This window comes from Lycium barbarum, chromosome 5 (genome assembly GCF_019175385.1).
Source record: "Lycium barbarum isolate Lr01 chromosome 5, ASM1917538v2, whole genome shotgun sequence".
In the NCBI taxonomy this organism is placed as follows: Eukaryota; Viridiplantae; Streptophyta; class Magnoliopsida; order Solanales; family Solanaceae; genus Lycium; species Lycium barbarum.
In genome coordinates this window covers 14,720,911-14,739,318 of record NC_083341.1, presented here as the reverse complement: position 1 = coordinate 14,739,318, position 18,408 = coordinate 14,720,911, and the positions used below count along the sequence as shown (strand labels likewise).

General features: G+C 32.9%; 1 protein-coding gene across 1 annotated transcript; it reads left to right on the top strand.

Moving 5' to 3' along the window:
- The first annotated feature begins 4,227 nt into the window (after window positions 1–4,227).
- Window positions 4,228–7,552, top strand: LOC132640539 (homeobox-leucine zipper protein ATHB-6-like). Its single transcript, XM_060357153.1, has 3 exons — window positions 4,228–4,780; window positions 5,499–5,878; window positions 6,451–7,552. Exons 1-3 carry the CDS (start codon window positions 4,714–4,716, stop codon window positions 6,979–6,981), a joined length of 978 nt encoding a protein of 325 aa, XP_060213136.1. The 5' UTR covers window positions 4,228–4,713; the 3' UTR covers window positions 6,982–7,552.
- Window positions 7,553–18,408: the final 10,856 nt, after the last annotated feature.

Genomic DNA, 18,408 nt, shown 5'->3' with positions numbered 1-18,408 from the left:
ATCAAGTTAGTATGGTGGAAATAAATATTCTTTTTATTTGTTGGCCCATTTTTAAGGGGTTGATATTTTTCCTTGTATTATGCAATTAGGTATGTTATTTCAGAACAAGCAGGAAATGAAAGGCGCAGTGAGACAATATTGTCTCAAAGAAAAGAAAGAATTAATTTGTGATCAGTCCAAAGATAAATTTTGGAGGGTTATTTGCAAGCGTCATATGTTGGGATATGAGTGGATGATCCGTTTTAGAGAAATTTCAAGTGGTATGTGGAAGGCAGACAAAGCGGTTCTCCACCACAGTTGTCTCACGGATGATTACAGAAAGGATCATTCCAATTTGAACAGTCACCTAATTGATACTACGTTGATACCATATATTATGGTCGATCCATACATCAGTATTAAGTCAGTTCAGCAAAAAATAAAAGGATTGCATACGTTTACTCCTAGTTATAGAAAAGCACAAAAGGGGCGTAAGAAAGCTATTGAAATGGTATTTGGTGATTTTGAAACCTCTTTCAAGACATTGCCCCGATACATGGCCGCCTTAAAATATTTCAATCTGGGGACCGTTGTTGAGTGGGAGCACCAATCAACTACAATGCAAGGTGAACACATCTTCAAGTTTCTGTTCTGGGCTTATAAACCAAGCATCGATGGATTCAAAAGTTGCAGGCCTGTCATCTCAATAGACGGTACTCATCTGTACGGTAAGTATGAGATGAAACTGCTAATTGCTGTTGGAATTGATGCGAACAATAACATTTTTCCACTTGCATATGCTATTGTTGCACGTGAGAGCTTTGAGTCCTGGACGTGGTTCCTTGTGTTGTTGTGGAGACATATTGTTCGTGAGAGACAAGGAATTGGACTTATTTCTGACCGTCATCAGGGCATCTTGCAATGTGTCCAAACACATGATTGGTTACAACCACCATCCACACACCATAGGTTTTGCGTTCGGCATTTGAAAAGCAACTTCAATAAAAAGTTCCTTAGCAGTGACCTTGAGAAGCTAATGTGGTTGGCGGCTACAGAGCACCAGAAGAAGAAGTATAAAATGAGGATGGAACAAATCAAAACAATGTCACCTCCAGCGCATCTGTGGTTAAAAGCTCTTCCGGAGGAGAAATGGACATTGCATAAGGACAACGGTCATAGGTGGGGGGCTATGACAACGAATGTCTCCGAGTCTTACAACGGTTTATTGAAGAAAGCTCGTGGATTGCCTGTTACTGCCATGGTCCGTTATACGTTTAAAAATCTTGTTGATCGGTTTGTTGAGAGAAGCACCCTTGCTGATTTGTTGATTGCGGATAAAAAGTTTTGGCCGCGCGCTGTTGAAAAGAAGTTTCATGAATACTGGGAGAGGTCCCTAAAGCATACTGACATGGAGCAATACAATGCAACTGAAGGGGTCTTTGAGATTCTGACATTTGCACACGAAGGTAAGGGCGGAAATATCCATAAAGTCTCTGCCGAAGGGAAAAAGTGTTCGTGTGGGAAGTGGAGAAACTACCATATGCCATGTTCACATGCAATTAAATTTTGTGATATCCGCGGAATTCAACCAAAGACCTATGTTAGCAAGTACTACAGTTGCAGGTTTTACAAGCAAATGTACAGTGGAAAATTTTCACCGTTGGGTGATGAGGCATATTGGCCACCTTGTCCCTTCAGTTTAATTGCAAACATTGAATACGAGCGAACTTCAGGAGCGCGGACTACAACTAGAAGGAGGAATGAAATGGATATAGCTCTTGCTCGCATGGCTAGAAAGTGTAGTACGTGCAAGCAAACAGGTTATAACAAGAATCGTTGCCCCGACAGAAATCAGTAGTTGTTGTTGCTTGTTGGTTTTTATGTTTTTTCTTAAGTTGTACTATTGTTGTTTCCTTATGTAATCTTCCAAGAATATATAACATGTCTTGTGCCGTTTAATAGTTAGTATGTAATTTAACATTTACTACTCAGTTAATGTGTGACGTTTATTTAACTTATATTTTATTTTTTATTTCTGTTCGCATATATAACACATATTTAATTATTGCATGTGTTAAAATATTTATTTGAGTTAATCACTGAAATTAACTATATGCATTAAAAATTAAAAAAATCAATAATTTTTTTTTATTAAAAACACAGCCGAATATGATTTAAATAGAGGCAACGTCTTACAAAGTATTTGTAAAACGCTGGGGGAGAAATTAATGAAAGGTTATACAAATAATTTTGTATAACGTGGATCAGTCCACGTTATACCTTTTTTTTTTCCTGTGATCAGATCTGACAGTGGAAAAAAAATTTGGTTTTGGCTACCCCTTTTGGTTTATACCGTGTATTTTTATACTCTTTAGGCTCCGGACTCCTAAAAAGGGCGTTTGAACTAGAAGGTGATTTGCATCTGCCTTTATTTTTAGAGTGTGAATCAGGAATTTGTTATTTATGTTCTCTATTCTACCCCCCCCCCCCCCCCCCCCCTTTTTTTTTAAAAAAAAACTCTTTTACTAAATCAAGAACATAAAATATAAGGGCCGTTTGATTTACCTCCATACATAACAAAAAAATGAGCACATAATAAAATGTCGCACAAGTAATCACAATAGTTGGCCCGTTTGGGTGTACAAGAAAAAATAATTGCCGTATACTAACTTAATAGTAAAACATTTGGTTGGTACTATTTCACATTGCTAACACTCACATAAGTTATGTGGAAAGAAATTTGTGCTGTTTTTTTTTTTTTTTTTTCCTATTGGTTGTTGTTGTAACAAACAGCTTTATTAATCACCAGTGTAAACATATCAGATTGAGCTAAGCCAACTCAGCTAGCTAAGGTCTATCAAAATCACTTAGACCAACATTACAAAGTATAGGATAAAGCAATCATTAAATTTTCAAGATATCAATTAGCTGTTGCCCCCCTGTAGGAGCTCGAACAATACAAAGGAAAGCCACATCCTTTGCAAAACAGTCCACAGTCTTGCTCTTAGCCTCAAACAACCTCTGGTTTCTCTCAATCCATATTTGCATAGGAGCATTCAACAAAAACTAACTTGAAGAACTGACCAGGCTGCGCTTTACCTTTATCAAATCTAACACCTCACTGCACAAAATCATCCCAGGAAGAGGCATTGCAGTCTTGTATATGACCTCATCTCAGCAGTGGTGGAACTAGGATTTTTACAAAGGGGTGTCAAAATATAAAAAAGTAAAACGAAATTAAGGGGGTTCAGCACATAATATATATACATAAAAAAATTATTTTTACGTATTTACACTGTGTAATTTTTCGGCGAAGGGGTGTCGGTTTGATGCATGTTCGCCACTGCATCTCAGAACTCTAGTCCACGTTGCTTTGGATACTGGACACTGAACAAACAAATGTTCATGTGATTCCGGAGCTTGCTTACACAGAATACATGTAGGTGATGCATCAATTCCCCATTTGATCTGCTGTTAGTAATCTTTTCTGCATTATCAACCACATAGTAAAGCAAGCTTTTGGCCTAACCTTGTTCCCAAACATCAAGCATTTCCATTGCACCCAAAAATTTGTGCGTTGTTTATATGCAATATAGGATATGAATTAAGAATACATATGTTAATAATCACAATTCAGCGATCGTTATATCGGTAATAGTTATATTAAAAATAAAAATACAAATAAAAAAGATAACATAATTATACCAATTTTTACCAGAATTATTTTCATATTCCCGAAAACCAAACAATAACAAAAACATACTCAGTGAAATCTTACAAGTGGGGTCTGACGAAGGTAAAGTGTATGCAGATCTCAGTACTACCTTGTGGAGGTAGAGATATTGTTCCCGAAAGACTTTTGAATCAAGTAATGTATATCAAAGCAGGTGAAAAGAAAAATATAGAAATAAAGAGGACATAACAAATAATAATAAAAATATTACATAACATTCAGTAAAAAGGAACAATAACATCCGCAAAATAATGAGATAATCGAAGCACGAGAGACAAAAGATAGTAATAAAATTGAAGGACAAGAAACAACGAGAATAATCCCGACAACCAAACGTGCCCTTAAAATGTAAAATCTCTCCCAAGGAAAAAGTCAAGTTTATTGCAAATCAGGTTGCATTTGCACTGAATTTAAAGTTCATTTCATTTGCCCAAAAAAATATGCAAGTGTACCTAACCCCAGTCAGATTCTAACCCTACATCTGACCCCAGATTTGGTTTTATTTAAAGTGACAGAAAATAAGCTAAGCCACCTGTGTTGTGAACTCAATTTCTATTTTCCTCTCTCCATTTTCTTCTTCCCTTAATTTTTCTCTTTCTAAATATGTACACAGTTTTCTTCTACACTTTTATTGGCATCACAAAATTAATTTAGCCCCTTAACTTGCTGTTCTTGATTCTATTTTATTATTAGGCTTGTTGGTTTTTTTGTTTTTTTTTTTGGCTATGGGTGCAGAAGTTGAGGAGTTAATTAAAAATGAGAAATATGGAGTTGTATCCAATAGACAGAAGGAGAGTTTTTTCTCTAAATTCACCCAAATCTCTGCCTTGTTGGTTGGTTTTGTTGGTTCAATAAGTATTTCTTGTCATGTCTTCTTATAAGTAAAAAATAAAAATAATTAGCCACTTTTTTCAGCTCTCTTCTCACTCACTTTCTTACAATTTTCTTACTGGTTGATCCAAAAAAATAAAATATTGAACTTTCAAGAAACTGCAATCATCATGAAGAGAGTTCGTAGCAAAGATTCTTTGGGTGCACCATTGATGTCCATGTGTCAAAATACTACAGGTGCTTAATTACTTGGTTAAATTAAATTATCTAGAAGTTTACTATTTACTATGTTTTCATTAAATTCTGTTGTTTTGTTGATAACACGTCCAATTTCTAATCCCTTTGCAACATGAACGTTTAAAAAAACAATATGGAGAATATAGATGTGGTTTCTTGGATCTAGAACAGTTTTTTTTTTTTTTTTTTATTACTTGTACCTTTTCTAGTTAGTTTTGCACTTCACTACGTTAACTATAGATTTAACTTATATATGCACTTAGTCTGAGGCGAAGCAAAGATTTAAATTATATGAGTTCGTAATTTAAGTCCTGAGTTATTAAGTTTTAAATTAATAATTCTTGTGTAGTAAATTAATTTTTTAAGACAAATATAGAAGCTCAATCAAAATTACTAGGTTCTGCTTTCTAAACTCTAGCTGCGCCCTGGTGCATATAGTTTGACATAATCAAAGCATTTTAACTGATTATAGCACGTTTTTAAGTTGAACTTTGATGTTATTGAATCGAAATTACTATAGACATATACCTATAATGTTCTACTACTGATAGTATAAATAATTTTATGCTATCAAATTTAACTGATTATCCCAGGGTCTCACTATACTTTCAATTTGAAGAATTACCTATTACTATAGTCAAGTTTCAATATGTAAAACATAGTAGTAGTTGTAGTAACTTTTATGTCTTTCTCATTTTTTTGTGTGTGCTTGTTTTAGATGACCAAAACAATTGGAACAGCCAAGTTTATTCAAGGGACTTTCAGTACTCCATGTTAGAAGGCTTAGACGATGAAGCCACCTGTGTGGAAGAATCCGGTGTCGGATCGGAGAAAAAACGACGGTTAAGGGTGGACCAAGTGAAGGCATTAGAGAAGAATTTTGAAGTTGATAACAAACTTGAACCTGAGAGGAAAGTGAAATTGGCTCAAGAACTCGGGTTGCAACCGCGACAAGTGGCGATTTGGTTCCAAAACCGCCGTGCAAGGTGGAAGACTAAGCAATTGGAGAGAGATTACAATGTTCTCAAAGCCAATTTTGATTCTCTCAAACAAAACTATGAGTCTCTCCAACATGACAATGAAGCTCTCTTGAAAGAGGTACATTTTTTAAGATCATAGCAATGAAGTTCAAAGTTTTATTCATAGAACTTGTTTGGTCTTGTGTGTAAATTGAGTAGACACGAATAGCCGGTATACATAATATTATACACTGATTATCCCCAGCTATACACATATATACATGAATTATACATATGGTATACATCCGCCAGCTATTTATAGCCTAAGTGATTGGGTGCATGGCCGGTTGTTTAGGTTCATTCTTCAAAGGAAAACAAGGAAAACTAACTATAGTTGATTTATTTAACTCGATTAATTTTTTATATATGTTCTAGTTAGTGGTAAAATCACAATTTTCAGTAAGAAAAAAGTCAAAGAGATTCAACATCTGTATATATACATAAAAAATAGTTTTAACTTTGTACATATTGTGTAATTTTCGAGCGAAAGGATTCAGATGAACCACTCGAGCCCCTAATTTTAGTTATAACATATTGAAATGTGTGACCACTTTGATTAACAATGTAAGCTGCTAAATAATAAACACTTCTTTCACTTAATTACTATATTTGTTACATTATGCTTATTCTTTTATCTTTTTGACATTCCAGATTAATGACCTGAAATCAAAGCCACATGGAGGAAACAATGAAACCAAAGTTGCTGTGAAAGAAGAGGCTACAGATTCTGAAACTGATGACAAAGATATTGAACAGAGCAACAACCCAAACAACACTTCTAATACAGAGCTCAACTTTAAGAGTTGCTTTAATGGTGAAAATGGAACTATAAATGCCTCCATTTTTACTGATTTCAAAGATGGATCATCAGATAGTGATTCAAGTGCAATCTTGAATGAAGATAACAGTCCAAATGGAGCTTTCTTGATTAATAATTCCAATGGAAGATCATCATCACCAGATTCTAATTCTTCATTGAATTGCTTCCAATTCTTGGATCCAAATCAAAAATCAATTCTTGGTGATGGCCACAAGGTTACTTATAATCCATCATATTTTGTGAAGATGGAGGAGCATAATTTTTTCAGTGGTGAAGAATCTTGCAGTACTTTGTTCGCAGATGAACAAGCTCCTACACTTCATTGGTACTGTCCAGAGGACTGGAATTGGAAAGATACCTAATTTTGTATAGAGGGGTAAGACTGTAAAATTTATCTGGTTTTTATCGATGGAGCAACGGGCAGAATCCTTTACAGAAAACTTAAATATGGGAAGAGTATCAGTATCTATCTAAGTGACCTTGCTACCACGATGATGCGAGAAGTATTGTTAATAAGAAAGTGATTTTGCCGTCACACTCATTGAGATTTAGCTCTTTGTTACGTTGCACTCGTCAAAACAAGAACCAAAAAAAACAATAATTGGGTTACCATTAGGATCTTTTTTTCATTGAAGTTGTGCATCAAGATTCAAGAAAACACATGATAAAAATGTGAAGAATTGGGCATTGTACAATTTGGTTTGGGGGGGGGGGGGGGGGTTCACGTGGGGGTATTGTACAATGGTTGGGTGGTTGGGGGACGAGGGAAGCGTGTGAGTTTGGGTAAAAGTTGGTAGGCAGTGCTTTGAAATCTCACACGGTGTTGTGTTTTTACTGTTTATAAGAAAGGATTCAAGCTAATCTATGATGATGGTGAAAAGCTTACTGTAATGGTAAATAAAGGTGGCAAGCTAAAGTATTTCATGGATTCCACTTTTGACTGATTTTACAGCTTTCAATGCATGAAAATCAAAATGGAAGGCATATATTGCTGGATCATAAAAGAAATTCTGGTTACGAGAAGGGAAGATATATAAGTTGCTCTCTAAATTGACACAAAAATTATTTACAGGCATTAGCTTTACGAGCTACTTATCACTCTTCTATTCTTATTCGAAGTGTATACACGTGCCTACATGTGTCATTTACACTTTTTTTTTTTTTTGTCCCTAGACTGCGTAAACTGATATTAAGCATCATCCACAAAACAAAAATAACCTAGTGAACTCACCCAAGCAAGGAACCTACATAGCATAATTAACATAAAGACATCATCGAGCAATTCAATAGCTAAACTTTAGAGGAAATCTTAAGTACACAACTTTTGTTGTACTTAAATAATAAGTAGACAACTGAGACTTGTGAAGTTCATGGGATACTTTAGAGTAGCTAATACAAAAAACTAACATCAATAAAACTTATAAAAGAACACGAGAGCAGCATTCACGGAACAATGTGTAGGGCTCACCAGAATTTTTTGTCAATCTCTAGCTAGTTTTAACTCTGCATTTCGTCAACATGGTATTTATATGTACACTTTTTAACTCATGCTAGTAGAACATATGTATGTAACTATCATATTATTTTGTTAATTCAAAAGTTATATGTTTCTCAGAAAGAAGTACCAATAGTTGTAACAACTTACATCGTGCGCACATCACAATAGTCCATCGTATCCTTTTATTACCTAGTGGTGTTAGTACAAGAATATACACGTTCGTGATAGTGTAACTGGTGGTCCTCCAATTCCCCCTAAACAACGTGAATCATCGGTTCAAATAGATTTTCAATATAAACATTTTTTTTCCTTCTCTTCGTGTTCTATTAATCAGAAGTATCCAACAACGCCACACAATATAGAACAAGTTAAACTACTAAGCTTAATTATTGTTAGGGATTTCGAGATAAGCGATTTGTTATTTCTGTCTTTTAAGCTTCAAAATAGCTACCCTTTCCAAAATCTTTCTTTTCAGTCTACTTAGATGGATTTTAGAAAAAAATATAAAATTTACATGGTACTAACTAGGATGATATACAGACATTTCAATTGTGGGGATGACAAGGAATATTACCCTTTTAGTGTTGAAACGTATTAGCACGACAATAAGAGCCCGTTTGGATTGGCTTATAAGTTGCTTATAAGCTGTTTTCAGCTTTTTTGAGTGTTTGGCTGGCCAGCTTAAAGTCATTTTGTGCTTAAAATAAGCTCACAAAAATAATTGGGTCCATTTAACTTAGCTTATCTAAAGCAGCTTATAAGTTGAAAACAGCTTATAAGCCAACAAAAATAAGTTAGACTATCCAACTTATTTTTTTACCTTATAAGCTGCAAACATAGGCATAAGCCCATCCAAACAGGCTCTAACATGGTTGGTGGTTTACCTAAAAAATAAAGAGATTCCCCATTTTACAATTTGCTTATTTCTCAGACTCCTATATCAATCGAGGCATACTTGTTGAGGTTTTAGAGATGGTCCCCATCTAGTAATCTATATGGTGGGGGCCATGTGGTGTGGGACCCAACTCGATTAAATTGAACGGAATTGATTTTTTAAAAGGATAGGTACGCGTAGAGTATGTTGTTTACACACTTTGATTGGTGACAACTAAACTACTACATTTGTGTCTTCGTAGTATATCACCTACTACTAAAGAAAAAATGCAAAAGATTAAGTGAACGTTTGTACGTAGAAATTGCCGTTTTTAAATTTCGCGAGTCGTTTAAAGTGAAAATCGTGAAAGCAACTTCTATGATATTTCAATTTCAGAAAATTTGGAATTCAACTTCAAATTTAATTTCTGAAAATTGTAACTATTCTATGCCTAAACAATTTTTCAAAATAAAATAATTTTCGGAAGAAAGTGAAATCTATCCACAGCCAAACATGCCCTAATAAAACAAAAAATACATGTCCTCACTTATCACCCATGGATGTGGGTAAGATGCGCTCCCTACGCGTTTAACTTAAGGTGTTGAATTCAAATCTAAAATTATTATTTTTTACTTTAGGATGCTGTATAGCGTAAATATGAATTAATTAAGTCACTGGGTTGCATAAATCGGATGATAATAACAAAAAAGAATACATGTCCCCACTTGGAAGAGAATCTCATTACTTCTTCCTACTCCTTAGGTAATGTGCTTCATTCACATAGGCTTGCTTTAATAGTGTGGTCTCTATCTATCGCCACTTAATTAAAAGGTGTAATTAGCTAATTAAGAAAACCCACCACTTTAATCACCTTTTAGTATGAATATGAATATTTTTAAATTTTTTTGATTCATGATACTAGCTAACACCTAAGGTGGCATGCTCCACTTTGTTCCCTCCATATGCTTAATACTATGTTGGGATTTTTAAAACATAGGGAAATGCACGTACTGAGTAATAATTTGCCTTGAGCTTTACTTTTTCTCTGTGTCTTCTTTTCCGTAGAGCATATAATTTTAATTAATGTTGCATGTATTCTTTAATCTGTACGTTAATTCTGCATGTGAACAACACGTTCCATTTGTATATTTAACTTGGGACCATTAAGTTGCTACAGAATTCAAGAGTGATATAATTATTTTAAAACTTTCCAAGTTTCCATTGTTCAAAGTTTCAAAAACTTAAAGAGACTAGTTCTTGGAGTTCTTGAATTTTTAAAAGATTTGAAAATCTCGTTTGGAAATCTTCTAAGAAGAAAAATTCGACTTTTTTTCTTCTTTTTGCAAAAATAAAAAATAAGCACTTTTTCGAAAGCTCAAAAGTTGAGATTGTAATGCTATATGAAATTTAATTTGCTAATTTTCATTTTTAGTGTTCTCATCACATGAATGAGAGAGACATAACTTCTTAGCATAAAAATAGTGAACCGGAAATCATATTTTTGTTGGTCCGAGAATTTCGACATTGAACTAGACAATGTTTGATTTTGCCTAAACGTTTATTGCCAAAATATGAGGGGCCTTTCTTCGTTTTTCTCTTTCCTTCTCCTTCAAAAAAAAAAAAAAAAACCTTTTGATCAAGGTAAAATATTAAAAATTTGCCCTTAATTAAACTTTGCAAAACAATTGAAATTTACAAATGCCAATAATTGTGGTCAAATATACAAATTCCCATTAAAAAATTACCTACATTTGCCTTCTTGCTTTAATAAAATCAGCTAGTAGGCGCTCCAGCTCCGCTCCACGCCAATTAGCACATTAAGTTTTTTTAAAAAAAATATTTGCCTTATTGCTAAAGACAGAATTTTCAATAAGTGAGCCTTTTTTACAAGGAAAAAACGGTTCAAATTCATCCTTAAATTGTATGAAATGTTCATGAGGTTTTGAACTTTGTGAAATGGTTGAAATTGACAAAGTTCAAATAAATTTGGTTTGTGTCACTATAATAATAAGGCATTTAGTAGGGGATCATTTGCTTTAGGAAAAGACAAAATTAAGGATCAAAGTAGCTAGCTATAGGGGACTGTGTTCAAATAATTAATAGGCTTTTGTTTCATAAAGTTAGTGAGGGTTGGCTTTCTTTGTTTTTATTTAGGGGATTGCATTCTATCTTTTGGCTAGCTTCTAGATGATAATTGGTTTGTAGCGCTTTTGTCAAGCACCAAGCACGAGAGAACGGCAGTATTTATAACCTAAAGTTCTACTTTGTAATTTTAAATGGATTAAAATAGTAAGATGAAGTTGAAAAAACATAATTGAAAATCAAAAGAATCCTGCTTTTAAGGATATAGCAATGTTTAAATAATATTAAAGTGGTGCTATAATCAATATTTTAAGAAATTAAGATCAAGAAATATGACTTTAAGGTGTACGATTACTTGTTTGTTTGCGGTTGTCAAAGGGTTTTAGTAGTGTGTGCGGCGCACTTTGAGTATGTCAGTGTAATGATGATACAAAGAATATTGTTGAACATAAGAAGTAACACTAATAAATAATAGAAGCTTAAATAATAATTTTAATTTTTTTACCTATACTACACTAAAATTAAATTTACAAGTTACTTATTTGGTAATGACTTACTCATGGACTAAGTGGGTTAAATAATTTGTCTTAAGCCATGCACGAAAATAACCTATCACCAAAGTCACTTAAATTTATGAGATACAACTTATGCAGATTTTATTATTCTTATAGTTATTGTTGTTTAAAGAGCACAATTATATCTTATTTCACTAAGATAAAATATGCGACTTCAATATTTCATCAAATTATTTGGTGGTATAAATGACTTGATACTAGGCCTTGTAAGCAGTGAAAGTGTAACACCTCTTACCTTTAACGAAAGTTTTGATCATGATCCCAGACTTAGAAAATTAGATAAAGAATGTGGCAATAGGAATTTCCCTGTTCAGTTGTAAGATGGGGGTTTACGCCCATGAACAGTGACCGTATTTCAGTTTACGGGCCGTAATTCAAGTTGTAAACTGGTACCAAGGATTTCTGAGCATTCTGGAATTTGGCATTTAGATGTCAAATGGTTAAATACGGACCGTATTTCAAAATACGGCCCATTTTTCAAAACGTAAACTGGTACCAAGGATTTCTGAGCATTCTGGAATTTGGCAGTTGGATGTCATATGATTAAATACGGATCGTATTTAAAAATATGGCCCGTATTTCAAAACGTATTTAGAATTTGGGAACACTTCCTTGATGAAAGTTGTAGAGCTTTGAAATACCTTTCCAACGGTATATTATGGGGGTCAAACAGACATCTGTGCAAAGAGTTATGACCATTTTACTGAAGAGACGCAATGCAGTCCGTATTTCAAAATACGGACCGTATTTCAAAATACGGCCAGTATTTAATTGGGCCGAAAATTTTATTTTTCCAGAACAGTATATATTCGTCCATTACAGTTCGAATCATTATTTTTCATTCCTTCAAGCCCTAGAACGACCTCCTACCCTCCTCCATCATCAAGAACACCAAGGTAAGCCCACTCTAATTATTCCAACTCAATTCTAACATATATCCTAATAATCTAAGCAAGAAATTATTGTTCCTAATCTAGGATTTTCAAGAAAACCCATCTCAAGGTTCAAGAATCATGATTTAGGAAATCTTCTTCAAAACTCAAGTCTCTAATTCAAGTTTTGGAGTAATTAAGGTATGTAGAACTTCCATCCACATGTGGGAATCTCTACATTCTTCCCCATGCTTCGTATTCTTGATATCCATGAAGTTCAAACCCTAGGGCATTAAACCCAACATATTGGTAGCCCGTATTTATGTATTTATGTACATGAATTTTGTATCTGTATTTGTTATTGTATTCCTAATCTTCCATTACGGTTATTAGGAACCCTAGCTTAATCCATGAATCATGAATTCTTCCTCATGTGTTCTCATTATGTTTATATGAAACTTTATGATTTTATGTAGCAAGTTACAAACATGTTTTCAAGTCAATTATATATATATATATATATATATGAACTACTGTTATTACTCATGAATCAAGAACATGTTTTGCAAGACTATGACAAGTTATCTCATGAAACCATGTTTACAAGTCATTTCATGAAACCATGTTTACAAGATATTTCATGAAACCATGTTATAAGTTATTTCGTGAAATCATGATTACAAGTTATTTCACGAAAATCATGGGCTTCATAGCCAACTATATCATGTTCATGTTTTTGGGAATTGCTTAGTTAACCGAGAAGGCTCAGATAGCCTGAAACTACGTTGCCACCGTAGGATAAGGGTTGTCAGCAAGGAGGCAACACCTTCATTATGCAGTTTGGATCCTTACATGCTTATTATCACGTAAATCTCATATCCCTGGCAAGGTGTGAGTGTTCTCTTGGTAGGACGCAAGTACCAGATCATGTTGTCGGTTATACTATAGCGTTCCCCACGTTACAAACAGTTTTACATACATGTATTTCCATTGATTTACTGTTTTCAAACTTTACTCACGTTTCATGCTCATGTTCAAGTTACATTCAGTTTCAGTTCATGTCCTATACCTATGTTGTGTCATGTTCTTCATTTCAGCAGGTTTTACATACTAGTACTATTCACGATGTACTAACGTCCCTTTTGCCCGGGGCCTGCACTTCACGGTGCAGATACCGGTTTTCAGAAGCATACGTCTGCGCAGTAGGATCACTTCAGTATCAGCCGATTGGTGAGCCCCACTCCTCTCGGGGTTCAACATAGAGTCTGCATTAGTATTCAGTTTATGGTAGTTCAGGGCCATGTCCTGGTAGTTAGTATTTAGACATGTTTTAGAGGTTTCATAGATAGATGTTAGCTCACAGAGTCAATTATGCTTTCATGTTTGCAGACTATTATGTTTTCATGATATTTTATGCTATGAGATAAATTCAAGACTTTATTCCGCAAATTACATTTTCATGATTCATTTAAAATTGCATCATATAGATTATATTGTTTTGATCCTCATGTTGACAAGCAATCCATGAGGTTTGCTCGGACACATGCAAGCAAGGCCCGAGTGCCGTGTTACGCCCAGGCCATGGTTCGGGGCGTGACAGAATATGAGGCTTTCTCCTGTAATTTGTCACTCGATAAGAAGTTTTCTTTTTATTCAGGTTAATCTCATCTTCGTGAAGAATTACAAGCTCCTATGGCAGTATCCCTTCCTATTTCTTCTTCTATAATGATATATTATGTATTTGAAATGCTTATATGTAACTATGAAGAAAATACACAGGAGACCGAACGAAAGGGCACTGAGAGGTTTTTAATTAATTAAAAATTCATCAAAGTAATTGTAGCAACTCCTGCACCTATTAATTTTAAATTTTCTAACATCTTGAGTTTATAATTTTTCTTACGTTTCTCTCATTATGAGTTTTTTTTTTTTTTTTACAACACTTGCCTCATTGATTCTTCCCCTAATTCTATTTTAGTACTAATTTCATAGGTGAAGTTGTAGTGGTTATAAATCATTTTTGAAATTAAAAATTTCCCGTTAATCCTATATGGAGTAATACTTTACAAGTCATTGACGTTAGCCAAATTCAAATTTTACATTTAACTTCTAACAAGTTGCAACTTGCAAGTGAACTCAAGAATGAATTTCAGTCATCTTATTTCTACGACCCTGTCCTCCAACAGAATATAATTAATTAAGTTGAAGAAGTTTTCTTTCTTTATAATAATAGTGCTTAAAGCTGTACGATACCTTATCAAGATAAATTTGCAAGACCTAATAGGTGTCACATTCATAAGATAAATTAATTTAAAGTACATATGAGAAATTCACACTAGAAATTAAAAAGAATTAGTGAGCGAGAAATTTCATCACTAAACCAAAAAAATTGTCTCTAATAGTGTTTAGCCACACATTATCAAAAAATCCTACTATAAGTTACAACGGGTTATTTACTAACAAAATAATGAAATGTTGATTTCTGTCATTTTTTACTATCAGTGTTTAAAAAAAAAAAAACATCATTGTTTGATAATGATTAATGAATTAACATATGTCGTTTAAATGTAATTTAAAGAACTAGTTTAACTTTAATAATGCCATAATTGTTACACTGTCGAGCTATTTTCAAAATTTAATTATAATAAATTTTTATATGGGTGAAAATCATCTTCACCCCCCAACTTTGCTTTAAAAATCAAAATACCCCCTCAACTATGAACAATAGACATTCTCCCCCTTTTATCCTACACAATGTCTATTTTACCCTGGACATTTTCAATCTTCCATCTATGTAATACCTTTTTATATTATATAAAATTTATTTTTTTAACCTAGCTATTTATAGATTTTTATTTAAATTCATATTATAAAAGTAAAGTAATCCTTTTGATGAATTTATCACAAAATCTAATGTTACTTTTTATGATTGATATTTTAAATATATGCACAAACTTATTACATGTTATTTTTACATATACATGTGTATGTATATTTAAGTTTCAATTCTCTCTTATTCTCTATTGTCAATATATAAACGAGTTGTGGTTGTCATTAATGGAATATTATAAATTGTAATCTAAATTCATTTTATAATATAAATAGATAATCTTTTAGGAATTTGTTATAGAATATACCTCTATTACCTGCATTGAAATATATTTATAAAGTTATTATTACCTATTATTTTTTCTTTTATAAATAGATATTAGAGTTTTGATTATTATTAATAAAAAAGAAATTCTTATTCTTCTCATTTATTTCATTATAGAACGGCATTAAGTTATATACTCAACTAGTATTTCTCATTTTTCTTTTTCCATCTCGAAAATAATTTTATTTTTCATAGGAAATTGTTACATAGATTAAAAAGATAAAACAAATCATGATTTTAATGAAGTAAAAGAAAAAAAGACAAGTTGATAATGTAAGGGTAAAATAAGAATCTAGAAAAGTCAATTAGAATAAAGGGGGGAGAATGATTATTGTTAAAAGTTGAGAGGGGAGTTTGAATTTTAAAGCAAAATTGTTGGGGGGGGGGGGGGGGGAGAGAAATCATTTTCACCCTTTTTTATATTAACTAGGAACTTGTAAAAGATGACAAATGACATGTTACTCGTAAAATAGTATAATTAAGATCATGAAAACTTTGTATACCATCAAAAATATATATAGAAAGAGTTTACAACAACAAAATATCCAATATAATCTCACAAGTCGGATCCGGAGAGAGTAAGATGTACGTATATATATATATTATGGGTAACATGCTAGTAATAAATATTTAATTATTTGTGTATAAAAATTAATTTTTTATATATAATTTAAAATCAGAATTTAAATCACTAATGGTGAAACAATCAGGCGTATGACAGTATTAAACAGTAACCAACACGGGTTAAAGTGTGATAGTTCGGATCCCTCCATCTTTATCTAAAGGACTCGAACTTACGTCTTTGGGAATGAAAAAAATTCTGTTGAAAGCACTCAGAAATGGGCCTTGCAATACGTAATCCAATTCCAGAAATAGATCTTACAATACGCTATTCGAATTTAATTGGACTCTAATGCGAATACGGATAGAAAACCAAAAAAACAAAAGAGTATTAAAAAGTAGCAGCATGATTCTCGTGAACGGTGGAAGTCAACAAGTAAACGTATAAAACCAAACAAACAGTCACTATACGACGTCGGGTAGAGACAGTGATGCTTACAAATTGATGAAGAAACCTTGAATACGACGTCCGTGCTAGACAAAATCCACAATGGTGACAAACGGTATTTAATTTAAAAGGCACAAATGTACTCCCTTTGTCTTAATTTAAATGACATAGCTCAGATTTTAAGGGTCAGATAAAAATGAATTATCGCGATTTATTTATATGTCTTTAAATTTTTTAAAATTATTAATTATTGTGAGTTATAGTATTTTTTAAATTTCTAAATCTGTAAATTATTTTTTAAAAAATTTAAAAATTATATGTATAAATCCATGATGGTGACAGACAGTATTTTAATTGAAAGGCATAAATGTAAGTTTCTTTGTGAGTGGAATTGTCAAACAAAAACACCCATCACTTTTTTGACATAATCTTTTCTTGTGGACCCAGATTAATATTTTGAAGTTGATTAAATCGACACGTAGCTTCCTCTTTTTTTTTTTTTTTTAATTGTAAAGAAAAGAATGGGTTTTCCCTTTCTTGAAAGAGAAAGAAAGTTAAAATAACTCATTTGTATTCTTTTATGTTGATGGATTTATCTTTACACGATTGGTGATGTCTCTCGTTCCGTGTAAAGTCCACTAACGCAAAAAGTGATTATTGGGTTCAAAACCTAAAAAGTAAAATCAGAATTTGTATATAAACAGCAAAACGTAGATAGTAATGTCTAAACAGAAACTAAAATTTATTTCGTGCACACAACTTTATTGTGTATCCTTAAGAAATTTAATTTCCTCTATTCAAGGTGTTGCTGTAGTATAAAAACAATGCAAAGAAGAAGAATTCGAAAATCTGTCTTTTAATTTTGGGAAAAGACCTATGAATTTATTGGGTGCTTTTTTCGGAAAAGATTACTATTTCTGAAAGTGTGAAAATTAAAAAAGGAAAAATCAATCAATCAATCAATCACCAAAGTCAAAGACGAGCTGAACGAGCCTAGCGTGAGGGCTTGCGTTCTTCACAACTCTTTAATTAACTTAGTGTAGAAGTGATTTTCTATTTAGACGAAAAAATTCTTCTCTTTTCTTCAATATGAGATAACATCCTTTCATTTCTTAATCACAACCTAACCGAAATTTCATGCGTTCAAATCCCATTCATACCAAAATTCTCAACAATTTTTTTTTTTCTATTCAAAATGTTTTTATTCTCAAAATTCGAACTCAATCTTTAATTAAAAGCAATGATTATGTGGCACAATTTGATTTTGCCTTGCTGCTGTGGCTTATGTGGTTAAGCTTTAATTTCATTTTATTCGACTTTATCTCCCTATCTTTCAATCTGAATTTAAGTCAAAGGAATGAAGAAGAATATAGTTTGAATTTTAGAGAGTAACGAATGAATGGTCGAGGTATTGCATGGAGAGAATTTAAAAACCAAATCGAACCATCATTAGTAAAATATTTAAGAGCTTAATTCAGGTAGAAAAAAATAGAAAAATATACCAACTTGACATGATTTGATAAACAAAATGGGCATACTTAACAACTTCCTAATTATAGTCAATAGGAGTATATAAATTTGGGTTCAAGTACGCGATAGTAATAAACAAGTTGGAAAAATGACTCTTAAGGATGAAAAATCAAAATCATCTCAGCCAGCCAATTGGCTCAACTAGTAGTCGACTAATATATCACGTTAAGCCAATTTATAAACATTATGGCTCAA

Bases quoted from the DNA above. Each gene is read 5' to 3' on its own strand.
- LOC132640539 (XM_060357153.1), top strand. From the start codon at position 4,714: ATGAAGAGAGTTCGTAGCAAAGATTCTTTGGGTGCACCATTGATGTCC. The intron at 4,781-5,498 runs GTGCTTAATTAC...TGCTTGTTTTAG, and splicing joins CATGTGTCAAAATACTACAG to ATGACCAAAACAATTGGAAC. The intron at 5,879-6,450 runs GTACATTTTTTA...TTGACATTCCAG, and splicing joins ATGAAGCTCTCTTGAAAGAG to ATTAATGACCTGAAATCAAA.